This window comes from Neofelis nebulosa, chromosome 6 (assembly GCF_028018385.1).
Source record: "Neofelis nebulosa isolate mNeoNeb1 chromosome 6, mNeoNeb1.pri, whole genome shotgun sequence".
Classification (NCBI taxonomy): Eukaryota; Metazoa; Chordata; class Mammalia; order Carnivora; family Felidae; genus Neofelis; species Neofelis nebulosa.
The window spans coordinates 90,583,543-90,602,111 of NC_080787.1; the positions used below are offsets into that span (position 1 = coordinate 90,583,543).

The window sequence follows — 18,569 nt, forward strand, 5'->3', positions numbered from 1 at the left end:
TTAAAAAGAAATATATTTAGCTATTGCATGAGTGAAAAACAAGAGCAAATAAAACCCTTATGTCTAATTGGCAAGAAGTTGAAACTCATGTACAAATAATTGATATTTCTTATCGATTTAAAAGTGCATCTTAGAAAGGCCTTAGGTTTTAGAAATGGAAGTGCAGTCTGAAATCATTTTGTCAAAATAAGAGCAGACATTGTCATTGCTTTGCCAAGTGACAATCCAATTTTAAATAATTCAGCAGTAAAATTTTCATAATTCTCCTAGAGAGAATTCCTTAAAACTGGTTCTTAATATCAGTGGTCTTTTGCCAAGTTTCATTTCATCTTTAACTTCTCTGAGAACTTCTAAAACTGGAATATAATTATATACACACAGGCTTTGAGAGCTAATTTGAAAATAAAAACCCAAAGGAAGCAGGGTTTGAAACTCAACTCAGATTTTAATTTAACCGAAAGTATTATTCATGACAAATTTTTCTAAGATAAGATGAAGTAGTCCTTTTTTAAAAACTCCACTTTTAGCAATGTTAAATATTTACTCATCTTCTTATTGGGAGCTCTTTTCCTGGTTGTAATAACAATATGCACAAATAACCATAGTTTTTATTTTTGAATTACAACCCAAAATTCAAAGGTTTTTTTTTTTTTTTTCATATAGGTCAGGGGCTTTGTAAAATAAATTAATTTTAATTACAAAGGACTAGTACCAATATATAGCTAAGAAATGTATTACCATTTACCTGAAATAACAAACATGTGCTTTGATATTTTTATGATTTAAAAACTGAGTTTTCAAAGAAGGCTGTTTAGCAGTACTATGGTTGTGAAAATAAATTTGAATTAAGCAGTCCTTTAAACTTAAAATTCACGGTAGAATAAAATGTCAAGCAGGTAAAATTTTTTCTGTGATATATACATAAATATTTTCATGTAAACAAAAGCAAAGATTAGGAACAAATTATCTTTGTCAGCAACCAAAATACATATATTAAAAAGGTTATTTTATTTTCTTCATGCTTCCATTGAACATAACTGGCATAAGCAGAGCAATAATTAGATGAGTCTTTACATTCCCCTCATACTCTTCTGGAGATTATATACAATAAAGACATCTCTCTATAAGAAAAGAAAATATTAGAGGAACCAGACTCTTGAAAGTCATGACTTTTAAATATTAAGTCACTCTCTTTCCTCTACCGTGAAACAATATGGTCTACCAGAATTTGCCAGCTGAGAGAAGGTGTGGCTAACACTGGCGAGATCCAGCACTAATGCATATGGCAGAAAATGAAGCACAATGATGCACAGACTCTCCCCTCAATGTGAATTACCCATACACTAGGAGATAATGGCTTCCAATGCAAACATAAAACAGGCAATATTAAAATGCATATATTTTCAACAGGAGTGCTTCTTGAAGCACCAGCATCAGAATCAGGAACCCAGGGACGTGCATCAGGATCCAACTGAGCGCTCAATAAAATAAAAGCGTTCATCCCTGGGCCCCACCCCCAGACCCTCTGGGGAACCCAAGCATCTGTAGTGTTAACAAGCTCCCCTGGGAATAGACACAATTTCGTATTAAAGTTTGAATATCCCTACTCCAGACTACTGAGGATTTCTTTTGTCTCTTTCTCTTGACCACAAATATCTCATTGTCTCTTTCACGCCTCTTTACTTATTAGCCAGAAGGAAAATGAAAACAAAAACATTTCTGATTATGTCAGTCAGCGGCGATAATTAGTAGTGATACTTTTTTTTCCCTCAAGGAAACACAGGGAAATAGGCAACATAGGATTCTGCACCTAAATTTTTCAAAGGTACACCAGAGTACTTTTTGTTTAAAGCTTTCAAAATGTATACATAATAAAAACATTCAAAATGATTTGTAAACTGTCCTCTGATCAAGAGTATCCAGTGTGAAGAGAACCGCTGTTCAGTGTTGTTGCTGAGTTCTCACTAAGGCCCCACATGGTCTTCTTTCCCAAACACCAAGCATCTCAGCAAGCGCTCCGTGCTCCCACCAAATGATGCTCTGCCCACCAGGCAGCATAAAAGTACCCAAGGGTGGCTCATAAAAAAACAAGGACAAAGAAAGCAAAGCACAGTTTCAACTCCTATCACAAAAGGAGTATCGAGACCTACTGCCAATGTAAGATGAATACAGATCGTGCTGACTTTCCTTAGAGAAAGCCAAATATACTTATTAATATCTGCTTGAAATCCAGTTTATATTGAAAATGGAAAGCATGATTCACTTCCATGTGCTTCTACGTATCTACTACAGTGTTTATGTTCTGTAAGATCCCTAGTGGACAAAACAATTTTAATCTGTGAATAATATAAATTAGAAACCAAAGAGGTAGGTGATTATCAGCAGAAGCTGATCCCAAAACAACATGCTGAATAATATGCTTTGAGAACCAAAAGAGTTCTTTACCTGGAAAATGAGTTCTAATACCATTACAACTGTCTTAAGAGCAGGGTTCCCCAAGTCCTTTGTGATGGAACCTTCCCAAGTCCTAATTCCTGATACTGTGCTATAGGCTCTTCAGACATTCAGTAGACATTCCATTTTAAGAGACAGATAATAAATAAAATGTAAAGAAGTAATACTGTAAGCCAAAGACTGATGCTGACATCAGCTGGACTCTTCACAAATCTCTACTCTCATGTGGAAAAAAGCACATTAAAGTTGGGCACGATTCATTTAATCCAGCTCTGTGGTTGTAAAACTGAAGAAACAGAGGCTTTTTCCCCACTGGCTCACAAAGCACTAAGATTCCAAAAAGATGCTATAAAAATCCAAAAATGGTTAACTTAGCTATTTATAAAGCCCATGAGGGGCGGCTGGGTGGTTCAACTGGTTAAACATCCGACTTCAGCTCAGGTCATGATCTCTCGGTTTATGAGTTTGAGCCCTGCATTGGGCTCTGTGCTGACAGCTCAGAGGGGCAGGTCTTCAGCAAGAGAAAAATAGTTTGAAACCCCAGATTTGCCCTATTAGAACTTGCTCTATGCTCAGACCAGGGCTTATCTTTGCCTCTTTGTGGGAGACACACTTTTGAGCATATTCACAAATTCCAGCCCTGCTGTGGGCAAACCCCAGGGCAGTAATGCTGTTCCGCCCAGAATATTTAGAAACAGCTGGACAACTGGAAACCTCTGAAGCTGCAAGGCCAAGACTTCCACACAGCTGTATTTAACTTCTCCATAATTGTCAGTCACTTGTTTTGAAAAAAAAAAAAAATCACCTTATTTCTTTATAGCCTTATTTATCTGAGATCTTTAAATTCCAAGGGTGATTGTGAATAATTTCTTTTGTATCTTCCACACTTACTGCAATGTTTTCACGTTTCTTTTGGTAATAAAAAAAAAGTGAAGCTATTTTTAAAAGGAAGGTTTTAGTCTAAAAAAATTACATGATACCCAGAGTTCCTTCTTGACTATGAAATAATAAACCAGAATGATATATCTATGTGGCACAGTAGAACAGGAGTCTCAGGATTCAGACAGATATTTTGGAGTCCAGCTCTACCATTAACCTTGGGCAGGATTTTAGTCTCTCTGAGACTTGCTTTCTTCACAAAAAAGAAAATACTACCCACCTCACAGGATGCTGTGAGGATAAAATAATGCACAGTGCCTGGAAGATGGTAGGCGTCCAATAAATGGGAAGTCCTTCTCCCCACTAGACTCTGTGAGAATTCTTGAGTAAAGGAAACACCAGCCCACTCAACTCAATCCCATTTAAATTAGCAGGGATGCTCTGTCTCCTCGACTTTGCCCTATTTGCTCCAAAGAATCACTATCGTGCTTAGAAAAATGTCTACATTTTTATGTTCTCTCCTTTAAAACTGGACATGCAGATAAAACATATTTTAAAAACTATCTTCCTAGAAATGATAATGCAATGTTCCCTAAAGCACAACATGTATAAAAACAATTCTGAAAAACATGACTAAATCAGTTTGTACATTATTTCTTAAAGTGCACCAAAGTAAATATTAATGACCTTTAAAATGTCACTAACCCCCTTGGGTTATTTTTTTTTTAATAAAAGTAAGTATTTATCTACTGAGACATAGGTGGTTTTGGCTCCAATGTGATGGCAAAAAGCAGCAATGTCTTCCAGAAAAAACCTGATAAACTCAATTAAGCATACCTTAGCAGCATACAAAACACCTACAATTCAATGTAACTGCAGGCTCAATAAGCACAATCCTGATTCCTGCTTCAAAAACAAAATCAATCAAAGAAACAAAAAAACCATCTCCCCACACTAAATCAAGGATTTCTCTTGAACCTTGGAGGTAACATTTGTGATCATTTCCCTATTGTGTATCCTCGGTAACAGAATTATAACTAACCACCATTCTTTCTTTACACTGCACGCACACACACACACACACACACACACACCCTATAAAAAACAATGAAATATACTTGGAGAACCCATGTGAGAGAAAACTCAAAGTCCGATAAAGAACAACCATCACCCAAAATGTTAGGCAGTTCCAATATTCACACCACTGTTCGGTGTTCCCCACACACATAGACAGCACTGGGACGGATTCTTCTCCTTGTGTGGCCAGGAAGACTCGGCAAAAACTTGAAGGATTTAGGCATCATGTCCAGGCAGGCGTCATGGAATTTCTTAATCCTCCAGTAGTAAATCAGTGGGTTCAATGCAGACTTGAGGTAGCAGAGCCAGAGTAGCCAGGTGCTAATCTCAAAAAAGTTGTGCTTATAGTAAAAGTGTTCACTGAACGTTGCCACAAGGCTGTAAGTGGTGAACGGGGCCCAGCAGATGATGAAGACAGCAAAGAGAATCAAAATGGTGGTGAAGGCACGTGTTTTAAAGCCCATGTCAATGCTCATCTGGAAGGGTCTCTGTAGACTCATGAGACCCAGTTTGCTGGCCTGGCTGAGGCATATCCCCTCGGGGTAGCTATGGATCCTCAAGGCATTGTGCCGAAGGGTGTTGAGTATGCCCATAAATGAATACAGTATCACCAGGAAGGGTATGAAGAAAGAAACTAGAGTAATCAAAATCACATAAGCTTGATAACCTGGATTGGTTGTATACCCAAACACACACTGGGGGGCTCGAGAAGGGATCTGCAGGTCAGGGTTTCCTACAGCCAAAGGAAAAGCTATACAAAAGGAAGCCGTCCAAGAAACAGCAATTAGAATCTTTGCCCTATATGGATTTAGTTTATCCTGCCTCTGGACTATAATAAGGAACCTATCAATGCTAATGATGAGCAGGATGGCTACTCCCTCTATCACAAACAACCAGAAAAACATAGCAGATACCCTACAGAAGAATTTCCCAAAAATCCATCTTGTAGTAAGAATAGTTACCAAGGCAAAGGGCATGTTCAGCACTGCAAGCAACATGTCTGCAAATGCCAGGCTGGCAAGGAGAATGTTAATTGCAGAGCGCATGGCAGCTTTTTGGTAAACCATCAAACAAACAACCAAGTTCCCAAGAAAAGATACAAACAGAATAAATATCATTATAGCAGAAAGAATGATCTGGAGAGGCAAGTTTAGGCTCTTAAAAACTGCTGGTGTTGGGGTTACAGCTGTGCTATTCACTGTCAAGGAACTGATCCCAGTGGGAGCCATGGTTTCCATACTGTATCTGAGCAATGGACCAACGCCGTGATGTTGGAATGGCGGAGGGACCGTAATGTTCATGTAAGTGTTTTCATAGACTACAAATGTTGTGTTCGTTGCCCCAGTATGGGACGCAGTCAACACTGCAGAGAAGACCATGGTTTCAGCAGGATGAAAGGCGCTCGCAGAGATGTGGGCGTTCTTCAAGCATTTCAACACACAGCAGCAGTATCATGTTTCACTGATGGACTTGGAAACACATTCTGGAAAACGGACAGAGTTCCATCTTCCAAAGGAGACCTTTTCCCTGCAAACAAGCCCAAAATACAAAAAGTAAATGAGAAATGGGCTTTGTAAATAACATTTAACTTCTTACCTTCATCATGAAATACCACTTTTTTAAACCGTGAAAAATACCTAAGTCTCTTAGCCTAGTCAGCACTAAAATATTGTTGTTCTGTTTTGTATTTGTCAACCATGATGGAATTTTCATGACATTTATAAATAAAGTGAAAGTGAAGAGAATCAAACTGTATTACTGCCTCAAAAGCAAAAGTTACAACCTTCCAGTTAATTTTTCTTTTAAATTTCCAATAGCAGCATGGCCTTTCCACAGTTGCTATTAATAGAGATTTTAGTATCTGGTTCTCCTGAGATTACTAATATTTTTCTTAATAACTCTTTGGTACAGGTTCATATTCCATTTTTACAATAACACAAAAACTATTTGGCAAAGAATACTGAATTCAGTTTCTATTTAACACATGATAATCACACACTTTTGTTCTAACCCCCTATAGGTACTAGGTTATTTTCTATGAAGGTCTAAAATAAGTTTCCTGGCTTTCTATTTTTGTGTGTGTTTCTTCTCTGAAATCCCAACACCAACCATACTGGAGAAGTTATTCAAGAAGAGAAGAAAATTATACATTATAAGTCTTGGTCATATTTTTAAGACTTTTTTTTTCTAAAGCTCTCTTTGCTTCTCATAGTCCCTCTTCTTGCCCATGCCCATCCATTTCCATCTTTTAATTTCTGGTTTATATAATCTTCTCAGTTTCTTCTCCCTAAAACAGACCTGGCTAGGTGTTAGCAACTTGATAAAATATGTCAAACAAATAATAAAATGGGGATTCTAAAGGAGATGACCAGAAAAACGTTCCAGTATGAAGAAATCTACTACAGAAAAGTTACTAAGATATATGGTTCTCTTGTTCCAAAAAGTTTCTTATCACCTTTCTTTTATCCTTACCTCCAACTTCTTATCAATTTCTGTAACCCTAGAATTTTCTATAAGGGACTTTCTTAACCTACTATCTAACCTACTTTTGTGGTATGGGCTCTTCTTTCTTTACTGGGGAGGTAACCTTTTTAATAGAAAGGACTCTCTTTGTATTCCTGAGTAGATTCTTTTAATAAATCTCTTTTAATAAATTTTAATAAAATTCTTTTAATAAATCCCCAATATTGGGGGGGAAAAATAAATGCACAGAAGTTTAAAACAACACTGTAATTTGTTCATTATCTGAACTTAGAATTAAGACATCAGTTTTAAGTGAAAATGCAAAAAAATTCACTTACTTCTTGGGGTATGAGGGGTGGAGGCATCCCACTTGCAAGACCAAGATCCAGCACTGGACCCAACTCACAGGCTCTCTACATAGTTGTATCTACCCCTCTTCATTGTCTAGGGCTGCCTTTATGAATAAAGAGAATACTAATCTGTTCAAAATATTAATTTATTTATTCTCATTTTTATAGCTTAAGTTCTTTGTCCCTATTAGGTTTTTATCCATCTTCACATAGTCACTTTCAAATGCAAAATATATCTGAATAAGAGACCACACTAATCCAGTAACTTTCAAACTTTATTAACTACAAAGGTCCAATGTGTAGGGAGCAGTGGCAGCTGGAAAGCTTTACAATATAATCACCATAAGTCTCTTTAAAAACTACCTAAATATAGTGGCGCTTGGGTGGCTCAGTCAGTTAAGCATGTGACTTGGCTCAGATCATGATCTCACAGTTTGTGAGTTTGAGCCCTGCATCAGGCTCTATGCTGATAGCTCAGAGCCTGGAGCCTATTTCGGATCCTGTGTCTCCCTCTCTCTCTGCTCCTCCCCCATTCCCTCCCTCTCTCTCTCTCTCAAAAATAAACATTAAAACTTTTTAAAATTACCTAAATATAATAAATAAAATTGCCTAAACATGCATACAAATAAGAATAAAGACTGTATTTGCTACACAAATCAGTTTCAATACATCTATCTCTAAAGAAAAACCATAAAGGCAAACGTGTATCTTTTTTATGTTTATTTATTTTTGAGAGAGACCAAGCATGTGGGGAAGAAAGGGGCAGAGAGAGAGAGAGAGAGAGAGAGAGAGAGAGAGAGGAGAGAGAGAGAATCCCAAGCAAACTCCATGCTGTTGGCACAGAGCCTGACACAGGGCTCGATCCCACAAACTGAGCCAAAATCAAGACTTCGATGCTTAACTGACTGAGCCAAACAGGCACGCCACAAATGTATATCTTAAGCCTAATGTAATAGCTATAATTGTGTGTCACCAAGTAAAACAAACATATTTCCATCCTAGAGTAGTACATGATTTATTATTTATTTTTTCTTATTGCGATATAATTGATATATAACTTTGTTTCATTTGCACAACATAATGATTCAATATTTGTATATGTTGAGAAATGATCACCACCATATAGTTAACATCCATCACCACACAGTTACAAAATTTTTTCCTTGGGATAAGAACTTTTAAGATCTACTCTCTTAGCAAATTTCAAATATGCAATACAGTATCATTAACTATAGTCACCACACTATACATCACCACGACTTACTTACTTTTTAACTGGAAGTTTGTACCTTTTGACCCCCTTCACGAATTTCACCCACATCTATCCCCCACCACTGGCAACCATCAATCTTGTTCTCTTGTATCTACGAGCTTGGTTATTGGGGTTTTTCTTATTTTATGTTTGTTTTAGATTCCATTTAAAAGGTCATATAGTATGTGTCTCTGATGGGTTTCACTTAGCATAACGCCCTTGAGGTCCATCATATTGTTGTAAATGGCGAGATTTCACTCTTTTTATGGATAAAAATGGATAATATTCCATTGTGTATATATGCCACGATTTCTTTATCCATTCATCCATCAATGGACCCTTAAGTTGTTTCCGTATCTTGGTTATTGTAAATAATGCTGCAATGAACATGGGGGTGCATATATCTTTCTGAGTTCATGTTTTTGTTTTCTTCAGATACTCAAGAGTGGAACTGTTGAATATATGATAGGTCTATTTTTAATTTCTTGAGAAATTTCCATACTGTTTCTATAGCAGCTGCACCAATTTAGATTTCCACCAATAGTGCATGACAGTTCCTTTTTTTCCACATCCTCACCAATACTTATTTCTTGTTTGTTTGATAATAGCCATTCTAATAGGTGTGAGGTAACGTCTCACTGGTTTTGGTTTGCATTTCCTTGATGATTACTGAAGTTGAGCATCTTTTCATTTACCTGTTGGCCATCTGTATGTCTTCTTTGGGAAAATGTCTATTCAGATCTTCTGCTCACTTTTTATTAGGATTTTTTTTTTGCTGTTGAATTATAGGAGTTCTTTATGAATTTTGGATATTAACTCCTCATCAGATATATGATTTGTAAATATTTTCTCCCATTCAGTAGGCTGCCTTTTTATTTTGTTGATAGACACACTTTAAAACATTTGGTCTCCTTGACCATGTTGAAGAACAAAAACAAAAAATGGGATGGAGCCAAAGAGGAACCACAATTTAGAAGATGCTTTTTAGGTTGTTATATAAACATATACAGTCATAATATTTTTCTGCCATCAAACCCTCCCATTACTATAAAAACTTCTAACTTAATTCAAAAATTCATTCATCAAATATTTATTCAAGTACCTTGTATGTACCAGGCACTAGAGAGGCAGAAATTAATAAGTGGTTCCTGGACTTCTGGTTAAAAAGTGCAGACCAATGGAGCACTTGGGTGGCTCAGTTGGTTAAGCGCCCGACTTCAGCTCAGGTCATGATCTTACTCTGTGTTGACAGCTCAGAGCCTGGAGCCTGCTTGGGATTCTGTGTCTCCCTCTCTCTCTGCCCCTCGCCCCACTCAGGCTCGCTCGCTCACTCACTCTCTCTCTCTCTCTCCTCCCCCTCCAAAACATAAACATTAAAAAAAATTTTTTTAAGTGCAGACTGACCATAGACCCTGCATCTCAAAATCATACTTGAAATGTCAGTAAAGGATTTTCTAAACAAAATGTACATCCCAAAGGACAAAAGGTATGAAGGAAATATACACTAATAGATAAGGGATTTTTTTTAAAGTGTCTCAAGACAAAAAGCAGATAGCAACATGGTAGCTGACTGAACAGAACAGAGACCTCTTTATCCTCAATACTTCCAGGGAAATAAGCTTAGAAGAAGCTGACACACCCTGTAGACATATCTCCAGAGCAACTCTGGATTGGAAGGTAGGATTACAGAAAGTAGGTGGCACTGAAAACTGTTAAACTGACTGAAAACCCATCTCCAGAGCCACCAGAACCCCACTCCATGCCCAGGTCTCCCCTCTTGTGAGCAACCACAGGAAATCACACACTCTCATTCCATCAGCACAAGTCTGTGGCACAACTGAATCTGATAAGCATAAACTTAAGAGTATCAGTGCAGGGCTGAAAACAGAGAGACTCCATGAATAGCTGCACATTCCATAAGAGCACCTCGCCTTCTTCTCCACCCAAAGTGCTGTTCCCAAAGCACCAGCAGCCTGGCATGTGCTACCCATGCAGGACTAAAAGGTTTGTCGATTCCAATAATTAGAAAGCCCTAGAGTAAAAAACTCTAGATTCTAACATTTGATGGCACCCTAAGAAAAATGCTACCTTGGTGCCCAATCACCTTGCATACTGAAGTCCACCCACTATCAAGCCAACCCATGCACATAGAGCTTTGCATCAGCTTTTTGGTGTCTATTAAATATAAATGGTCCATTTCTCTAATATATAAGGAAGCTACAAAGGAATTAAAGGCAATTTTATAGTTAAACATTAAGAACCAGAATTTATAAATATCAAGGAACACAGCATGCATGGACTTAATAATGCCTTTGCCCTGGTATCTATACAGTGTTCTTTATTCACTGTACTTCTGGCTTACCAGAATGTAAATATTCTCTGGCCTTCTTCTTCTTACTTTGAACCATAATAAGCAAAGCAGCAGCTTTGAATGCTCATAGTAACTATGTTAAAAGATTCTTCCCTCTCAGGACTCCTCATCAAATACAATTGTGATCTGAAGTTTCTTTGTAATTTTATATAAAACTAAATAAAAGTTTTAAAAATTTTTAACGTTTATTCACTTTTGAGAGGCAGAGACAGACAGAGCGTGAGTGGGGGAGGGGCAGAGAGAGAGGGAGACACAGAATCTGTAGCTGGCTCCAGGCTCCTTCCGAGCTATCAGCACAAAGTTCCGTGCAGGGCTCATACCTAGGATCCATGAGATCACGACCTGAGCTAAAGTTGGACGCTTAACCGACTGAGCCACCCAGGCAACCCTAAATAAAAGTTGTACAGGGGTGCCTGGGTGGCTCAGTCGGTTAAGCATCCGACTTCGGCTCAGGTCATGATCTCCTGGTCCATGATTTCGAGCCCCGCGCCGGGCTCTGTGCTGACTACTCAGAGCCTGGAGCCTGTTTCAGATTCTGTGTCTCCCTCTCTCTGCCCCTCCCCTATTCACGCTCTGTCTCTCTCAAAAATAAATAAACGTTAAAAAAAATTTTTTTTTAAAGTTGTACAGTTAAAATATGCATTTCCAAAAAATAAAATAAAATTTACATTTCCAAAGGAAATGGGACAGTAGCAACATGAGAACTAGAAAATTAGCTTATTTTGATAATATCTGTATAAGAGTCATAATGTTTAATCTATCTTTATTTGCCATCAGGGGAAACTCTTACTACATTTTCCAAAGAAGAAGAACTTAAAATTCTGTGTAAATGTGTGCATACATGTATATATACACACCCTACATGTAATGTGCACATGTAAAACTCACATAAGGCAGAAGTAATTGGACTTATGATTCTTTCCTTCTTCTTAAGGGATCTACAGAAACAACACTGGGGTAACTAGGTTAATGATATGAGGAAAGTGTTTTACATTTGGACTGTGCCAGAATGCCACAATTACTGGGGTATCAGTGCCTAGAATGGACAGTGGAGGTTGTAGTATTCTCTGGCCTTACCTGCTACTGCTACCTTATTCTCTGCAAAGATTATATTCTAGAAGGCATAGACTGATTTTATTAATTTCACAGTTCCCTCTATTATGCTTTGCATACAGCCCAATACATATTTAGAAAATTAAGTTCATTTGCACTGTTTTGTGAGATTAAGGAATTTCTTCTTTACTCACTTTAATATTTAATTATGTGACATATGCACATAATTTTTAAATAATCAAATGATTTTTTTTCACATTTATTTATTTTTGGGACAGAGAGAGACAGAGCATGAACAGGGGAGGAGCAGAGAGAGAGGGAGACACAGAATCGGAAGTAGGCTCCAGGCTCCGAGCCATCAGCCCAGAGCCTGACGCGGGGCTCGAACTCACGGACCGCGAGATCGTGACCTGAGCCGAAGTCGGACGCTCAACCGACTGAGCCACCCAGGCGCCCCTCAAATGATTTTTTAAATGACAGTTGAGCCCTGTACCACCCTTCACCAATCCATTACCATTTTCTGCAGTAGCCATTTTTAATTATTTCAAAGGCTTTTCAAGTACTTATTCTTTATATATCTAAATAATATGAAGAAATTGCTACCTTTTGATTCATCAATATTATATATTAAATCTTGACTTCCTATTAGAATAGATGACAATTTAGATGTCATAGTAACTCCAACTTATTTCTGCTCCCTTCATACTACCAAAATCTTATTTGAAAATTTGAATTACAATAGACATTAATATAAACATTAATATATTTATATAAATAGTATATCTGTCAGTAAACCAATAGAATATTTTTCTTTCATATATAAATTTTGAATTTCCTAGAATTAACTTATTTTTTATTTTCAATTTTTAGAAGTAACTGCCAATAATTTTTTTCACCTGTTCCACCTGATAAATTCTATACCTACAAGTATTTAATTTTGAAAGGCCAAATTTATCAACTACATTTTTATATCCGAGTCATACTTTCATCCTACTATCCCTCCCTGGAGTGGTTACTTCCCAGATCTGCTATGCAGAAGGCAGAGACACCCTTTTACTACCATCCTGGAAATCCTCCTTTCTGCTTTTGGCTCTTGGCTTCCACATTTCCTAGGCCCTTTTTCTTCCACTTCACTGCTTCCTTTATTTCCTTCTTTCCCAGGAACTGTTTGCTCAATTGCTTTCGAAGGAAGAACACAAGGAAAGTAAATTTTGGGGCGCCTGGGTGGCTCAGCTGGTTAGGCGTCTGACTCTTGATTTCGGCTCAGGTTGTGATCCCAGGGTTGTGGGATGGAGCCTGGCGTCAGGCTCCATGCTGAGCATGAAGCCTGTTTAAGTTTCTCTCCCTCTCTCCCTCTGACCCCCTTCACCTCTTTCTCAAATAAAATTTTTTAAAAATTTAAAAAACAAAGGAGGTAAATTTTGAGTCCCTGGATGCTTGAATAAGTCATTATTCTGTCCCTTAATTGCCCTTGCTTAGAATTCTCCAATAAAAATAATTTTCTCTGAGAATTCTGAAGGTGTTCAGGTGGTTCTCAAAGGTAAGGGTTCATAAGAATCACCTGGAGCACCTGTTAAAATACAGACTGCTGAACCCCACCCAGAGTCACTAATTCTGTAGTCTGTGGTGGGTCCCAGAATTGCATTTCTGTTAGATGGGGGTGGGGGGGTGTGTGGAAAGTAAATCGAGAACTTTACATTTCAGACACAAGGGTTAGATGAAGAACCAAAAAGCTTTATTAACCACTATGAAAGTAACTTCTATCTGCTACAGCCCCAGAGATGACATTTCTGAAAACTAAACCAAAGTCCAATCCTGTGGGTGGCTCTATCACAATGTAAATTGTATTCTCAATCTTATAGAGTCTTCTTCTGTTAAAATTAGAGCACTGATTGGGAGGGAATCAGGGCCTGAATATTGACATGGGTGTACATGGGGATTTTGATGAAGCTGAGGACCTTGTTCTGTGGTCTTCCTGGCCAACAGAAATGGCCTTTCCTCCCCTTAAATAAAGAGGTTAGTCTCTCGTCGCCTGAAGAGTCACTGAGAAAGGGCCTCACCTTACGTAGTTCTTTGCAAGGGACTTTTGCTCTTCCTACAGCCCTTGCCCCACCACCTCTATTGTTTCTGTACCTACAACCAGACTAAAGTCCAAGCAGAATCCAGAGGATGAAGCACAAAGTGTGACCTAGGAAGAAGTACCACTTACATAAAAAGAAATGCAAGGGTTGCCTAGGTGTCTCAGTCGGTTAAGCATCCGACTCTTGATCTTTCAGCTCATGACCTGTGCTGAGCTCTGTGAGCTCATGACCTCACAGTTGGTGAGAATGAGCCTACATGGGGCCCTCCACTGACAACACAGAGCCTGCTTGGGATTCTCTCTCTCCCCCCCTTTCTCTGCCCCTCTCTTGCTCGCACGTGCACTCACTCTTTCCCTCTCTCAAAATAAACATTAAAAAAAAAAGAAGAAGAAAGAAATGCAAGACTTTTCCAGTTAAAAACCAGGGAATATGAATGAAAAAGGATTCTGAAGGTAATGAGTCAGGTCAGAAGGAATATATTAGATCAGATCAAATTTATTGATATGGTCATAATAAAAAAGGATTCTAAGATTCTTTGTGTTAGCTCAGCTGACTAATAATGGCTCTAACAGTTTGCTCAATTAATTAACTGAAGGCTGGTCCCAAAAGTCACTTACAATAGATGAAATTGAGATCTCTTAACATCTTTGGTATAGACGAAGCTATCCAAAGACTTGGGCAGATAGGAATGCTGGACTGGATTTATCATATAATACCTGTTCACCCACCTCTAACTGTCACCTGGTAGGATCTAGAGGGTACTGCTTCCACCAAGGCTTTAAGAGATTCACTGATTAAGAGAACCATTAGCATTCTTGAATCTCTATCAAAGCTATTCTTTGCAGACCAAGAGTGGCAATGGGCAATGCTGCCATCCAAGAACTGGGGTTCCTGAATTAAATGGGGATGGCAGTACCCCAGAGTGGCAGGAGCTAGGTGAGAGCACTTAACCAGAGATGAGGTGAGCACAGTTACCATAATGCAGCAGAGCAAAAGCTAAGTCTGACCTGCAGGATCATTGGTGTCTGATCATGGTGTCTCTAAGAGAGAAATAACTAGAAGCTTATCAAGTCCTACTTGATATGTATAAGCATCAAGGCTATCAAATAGAAAGCAGCAGCCCCTTGGGGTGCCTGGGTAACTCAGGAGGTTAAGCATCTGACTCCTGATTTCAGTTCAGATCATGATCTCACAGTTTGTGAGTTTGAGCCCCGCTTAGGATTCTGTTTTCCTCTTCTTCGCTCTCTGCTCCTCCCCCCACCCATCCCCACTGTCATAAATAAATAAATATTTTTTAAAAAAGAAAGAAAGGAATTAGCAGTCTCTCAATCATTTCCCAACTTGAGCCAGTACACAGACCTAGAGCCCCTTGAGTAAAAACAAGCCAGGTCCCCTTCAGGAAGGACCTTGCTACACAGCCCAATCTGTACTATAAATTTTCTTACCAGTCTTCCTCAAAAAACCTGCAGCCAATTACCAGAGTGACTATACACTGAGGAAGGAGAAATAATCAGAATTTTGTGGGATTGCTGAATATGGCTCTGAACCGGCACTCATTTCTGGAGACCCAAAATGGTACTGTGTTGCACCATTCAGAGTAGAGGCTTATGGAAACCATGTGATTAATGAAGTTTGAGCTCAGTTCCAACTCCCACTCATCCCATAACTCATGCCTATATTATTTTCTGAAATATGGAGTTGCAACAGACATATTCAGTAGCGGGAAAATTCCCTTACTGGTTCCTTGACATGTAAGGGCTATGATGGTTTCATTCCTGTAGAGAATACAAAAATTGGGATCACCATCAAGGATTGGAAGGATGAAGATGATCCTTCCTATCACATCCACACTCAACTTGCCTATCTGGCCTTACAGAAACAGATGGGTTTTGTAGACAGCAGATGCTGTACCAGATGTGACTTCATTACTGGAGTAAATCAATACATTCCCTGGCATGTGGCACACAGCTATTGATCTGGCAAATTATTATTTTTTTCTTTACCTGTGTTACCAAAGAACATCTGAGCAGTTTACCTCCAGCTGGCACCCTACTGTCCTACCCCAAGGCTCTATCAACTCTCCAGCACACTGTCAAAATCTAGCCCACAGAGACCTCAATTGCCTTTGCATTCCACAGAATGTCATGCTTTCAACTACAGGCTGAGTGAACAATAAATAGTACCTACTCTCTACACCTTGGTAAGATACGTATGTCCTTTCCCTAAAGGGGAAAGATTCCTGCAAAACTTCAAAGGCCTGCCATCTCTCTACATTTTCTAGGAGTCTTGTAGTATGTCAAAATATCTCTTCCAAGGTGATAGCTGGCTCCACCTATCACTAAAAATCTAGTCCACCCCTTAGTAGGTTTTTTTGAATTTTATGGGTATGTTATTCTGACCCATTTATCAAATAGCTTAAAACTTTTATTTATTTCTGGTTTTGTAGTTGTTGTTGTTTCTTTCACACTAAACCAACATTGATCTTTATTAGTGTATCACACTTTTCTTTACCCGTTTCCTGTATAAAAGTCCTTGAGGATGCAGGCTACCACCTATCTTCTCTATAACCTACCAGGCCCAACACAAAGCTATGTACTCGTGATGCTTAAAATGCAATACGCACTTGTAGCACGCTTTACCCATAGAGAAGAAGGTGAGCAGCAAACCAGCCAGATCATGGATCCTTTCAACAGGTGGGCACAGCAAGGACCTGGCTCAGGCTTCTCAGGTCTCCCATTAAAGACCTCTGACCACTCCCGGTCCCAGCTCACTCTGAAGGCTGGCCTGGAGTCCACTGAGCCCAGACTACTGAGAAGAGTTGAGGAGCACCAACTTGAAACAATTACTACTCTAGAACTCTTCTGTACCTTAACGAGCAAAGTCAACACATAACTGGCTACTGGGAAAGACCAGGAGAGGACTAATAGAATAACCCAAGTGTTCTAGCAAATTCATAACTGACAGAGCAGAATATAAACAGGTGAGAATTTGAAATACTGTCCTTACTCAGACTGTCTGCTTCTGTCTTGAACAAAGTGTAAGTCTACAAGAAAGGAGAAAGGAGAGCTCTTGTCTTGACTAACTGAGCATCCTCTCCTATTCTGAGCCAGAGGCTCTACTAAAAGGAAAAAAGGTCTCACACCACTGTACGTCCTGATATTTGCCACACTCTTAGCCAAAAACAAAAAAAAAAATTTCACATGGCCCCAAAACCTCCCTCCCTTCACCCCTACCTTTCCTCTCATTAAGAAATTAAATGGAAAACTTCACCCCTACCTTTCCTCTCATTAAGAAATGAAATGGAAAACTAAGAGAGGAAAGAAATGATGTATCACACAAAATCCATACTCTTTGCCTAGATTAGACTCTGACTACACATCTAGAGATTCTAATTGGAAAAGAATGGTAAACAAAGAACACACCAGGATGGAAGCAAATAGGCTGAGTATACTCCTGAGTTCTGTTAGGAAGTAGGTGGAACCAGAAATAAAGAACCAGGCAGTTCACCTAAGAGACAGCCCAAATTTCAACTTTATTTCATTAAAAACAAAAAGAGTAGTCACTTTCATTGGGCAACCTGCTTTATAACTAAAAAGAATAGTCCAGAGATAAATTTGTTTCACTATAACAATGTCTACATTTTTTTTGGCTGAATTCTGTTATTTTTGGTTTACCTGTAGGTACAGTAAAAGGAAGCTTTGAACAAACTAACCAAAAGAAAATATGTAACAATCAAGTGGAGAGGATGGGGTAGAGGAGGTCTTATTTAAAGTTTTTTATTTATCTTTTAATGTTTATTTATTTTTGAGAGGGGCAGGGGAGGGCCAAAGAGAGAGGGAGTCAGAGAATCCAAAGTGGGCTCCGTGCTGTGAGAACAAATTCCAGTGTGGGGCTCAAACCCACGTACCACGAGATCATGACCTGAGTCAAAGTAGGACGCTCAACGGACTGAGTCACTCAGGCACCCCTAGAATTATTTTTACAAAGAAAAAAATCATCACTGAACAAAATTTCACCTATTTTAGAGTATATCTAACTTAAAACCTATATGCAGTAAAGCTAAAGAAAAAAAATGTGTGCACAATTTAAATACGAACTATAAGCAGTGTTCTATTTATAACACTGTTCCATTCCCAATATATTTCTAATTCCAACCAGAATATTCAGCACAAAAAAGAATTTTTTTCACTAATGTTCAATTTAGTTCTTCCGTGGACATTTGGAAAATCAGATTAGTAAGCATGAGAATTTATTTGCATTCATGTTACTTTTCCCCACAAACACTGAGAAATTAAACTAAATGTCAGCAAGGGTCTGTTTCAGAGAAGAATATTCTAAGTGACATCTGATGACAATTAAAACTGAAATTCGAGTAGCGAGAAAGGTCAGCATTTAATAGAAAAGTAAATTAATTATAATTACGAACCAGGAAAATATATTTTTAAGTGGTTAATAGAAGATTAACCGAAGGAAACTTTCTAGAAATACAAAAAGCAAAAAAAAAAAAAAAAAAAAAAAAAAGATGAGCCCCACTGGTGACAGGTTTTGTTCATATTCCTTTTGTCTCTTATTTCTAATTCTTATTCCTT

General features: G+C 38.3%; 1 protein-coding gene across 4 annotated transcripts in view; it reads right to left on the reverse strand.

The window, feature by feature from the left end:
- Positions 1-425: 425 nt before the first annotated feature.
- GPR63 (G protein-coupled receptor 63) overlaps positions 426-18,569 on the reverse strand; it is a 51,940-nt gene continuing 33,796 nt past the window's right edge. For all 4 annotated transcript variants that reach the window (XM_058734751.1, XM_058734750.1, XM_058734748.1 and 1 more), the window contains one exon: positions 426-5,937. In XM_058734751.1, the coding sequence (XP_058590734.1) occupies positions 4,530-5,789 (1,260 nt within the window). In that variant the 5' untranslated portion in view covers positions 5,790-5,937 and the 3' untranslated portion in view covers positions 426-4,529. The remainder of the gene's footprint in view (positions 5,938-18,569) is intronic.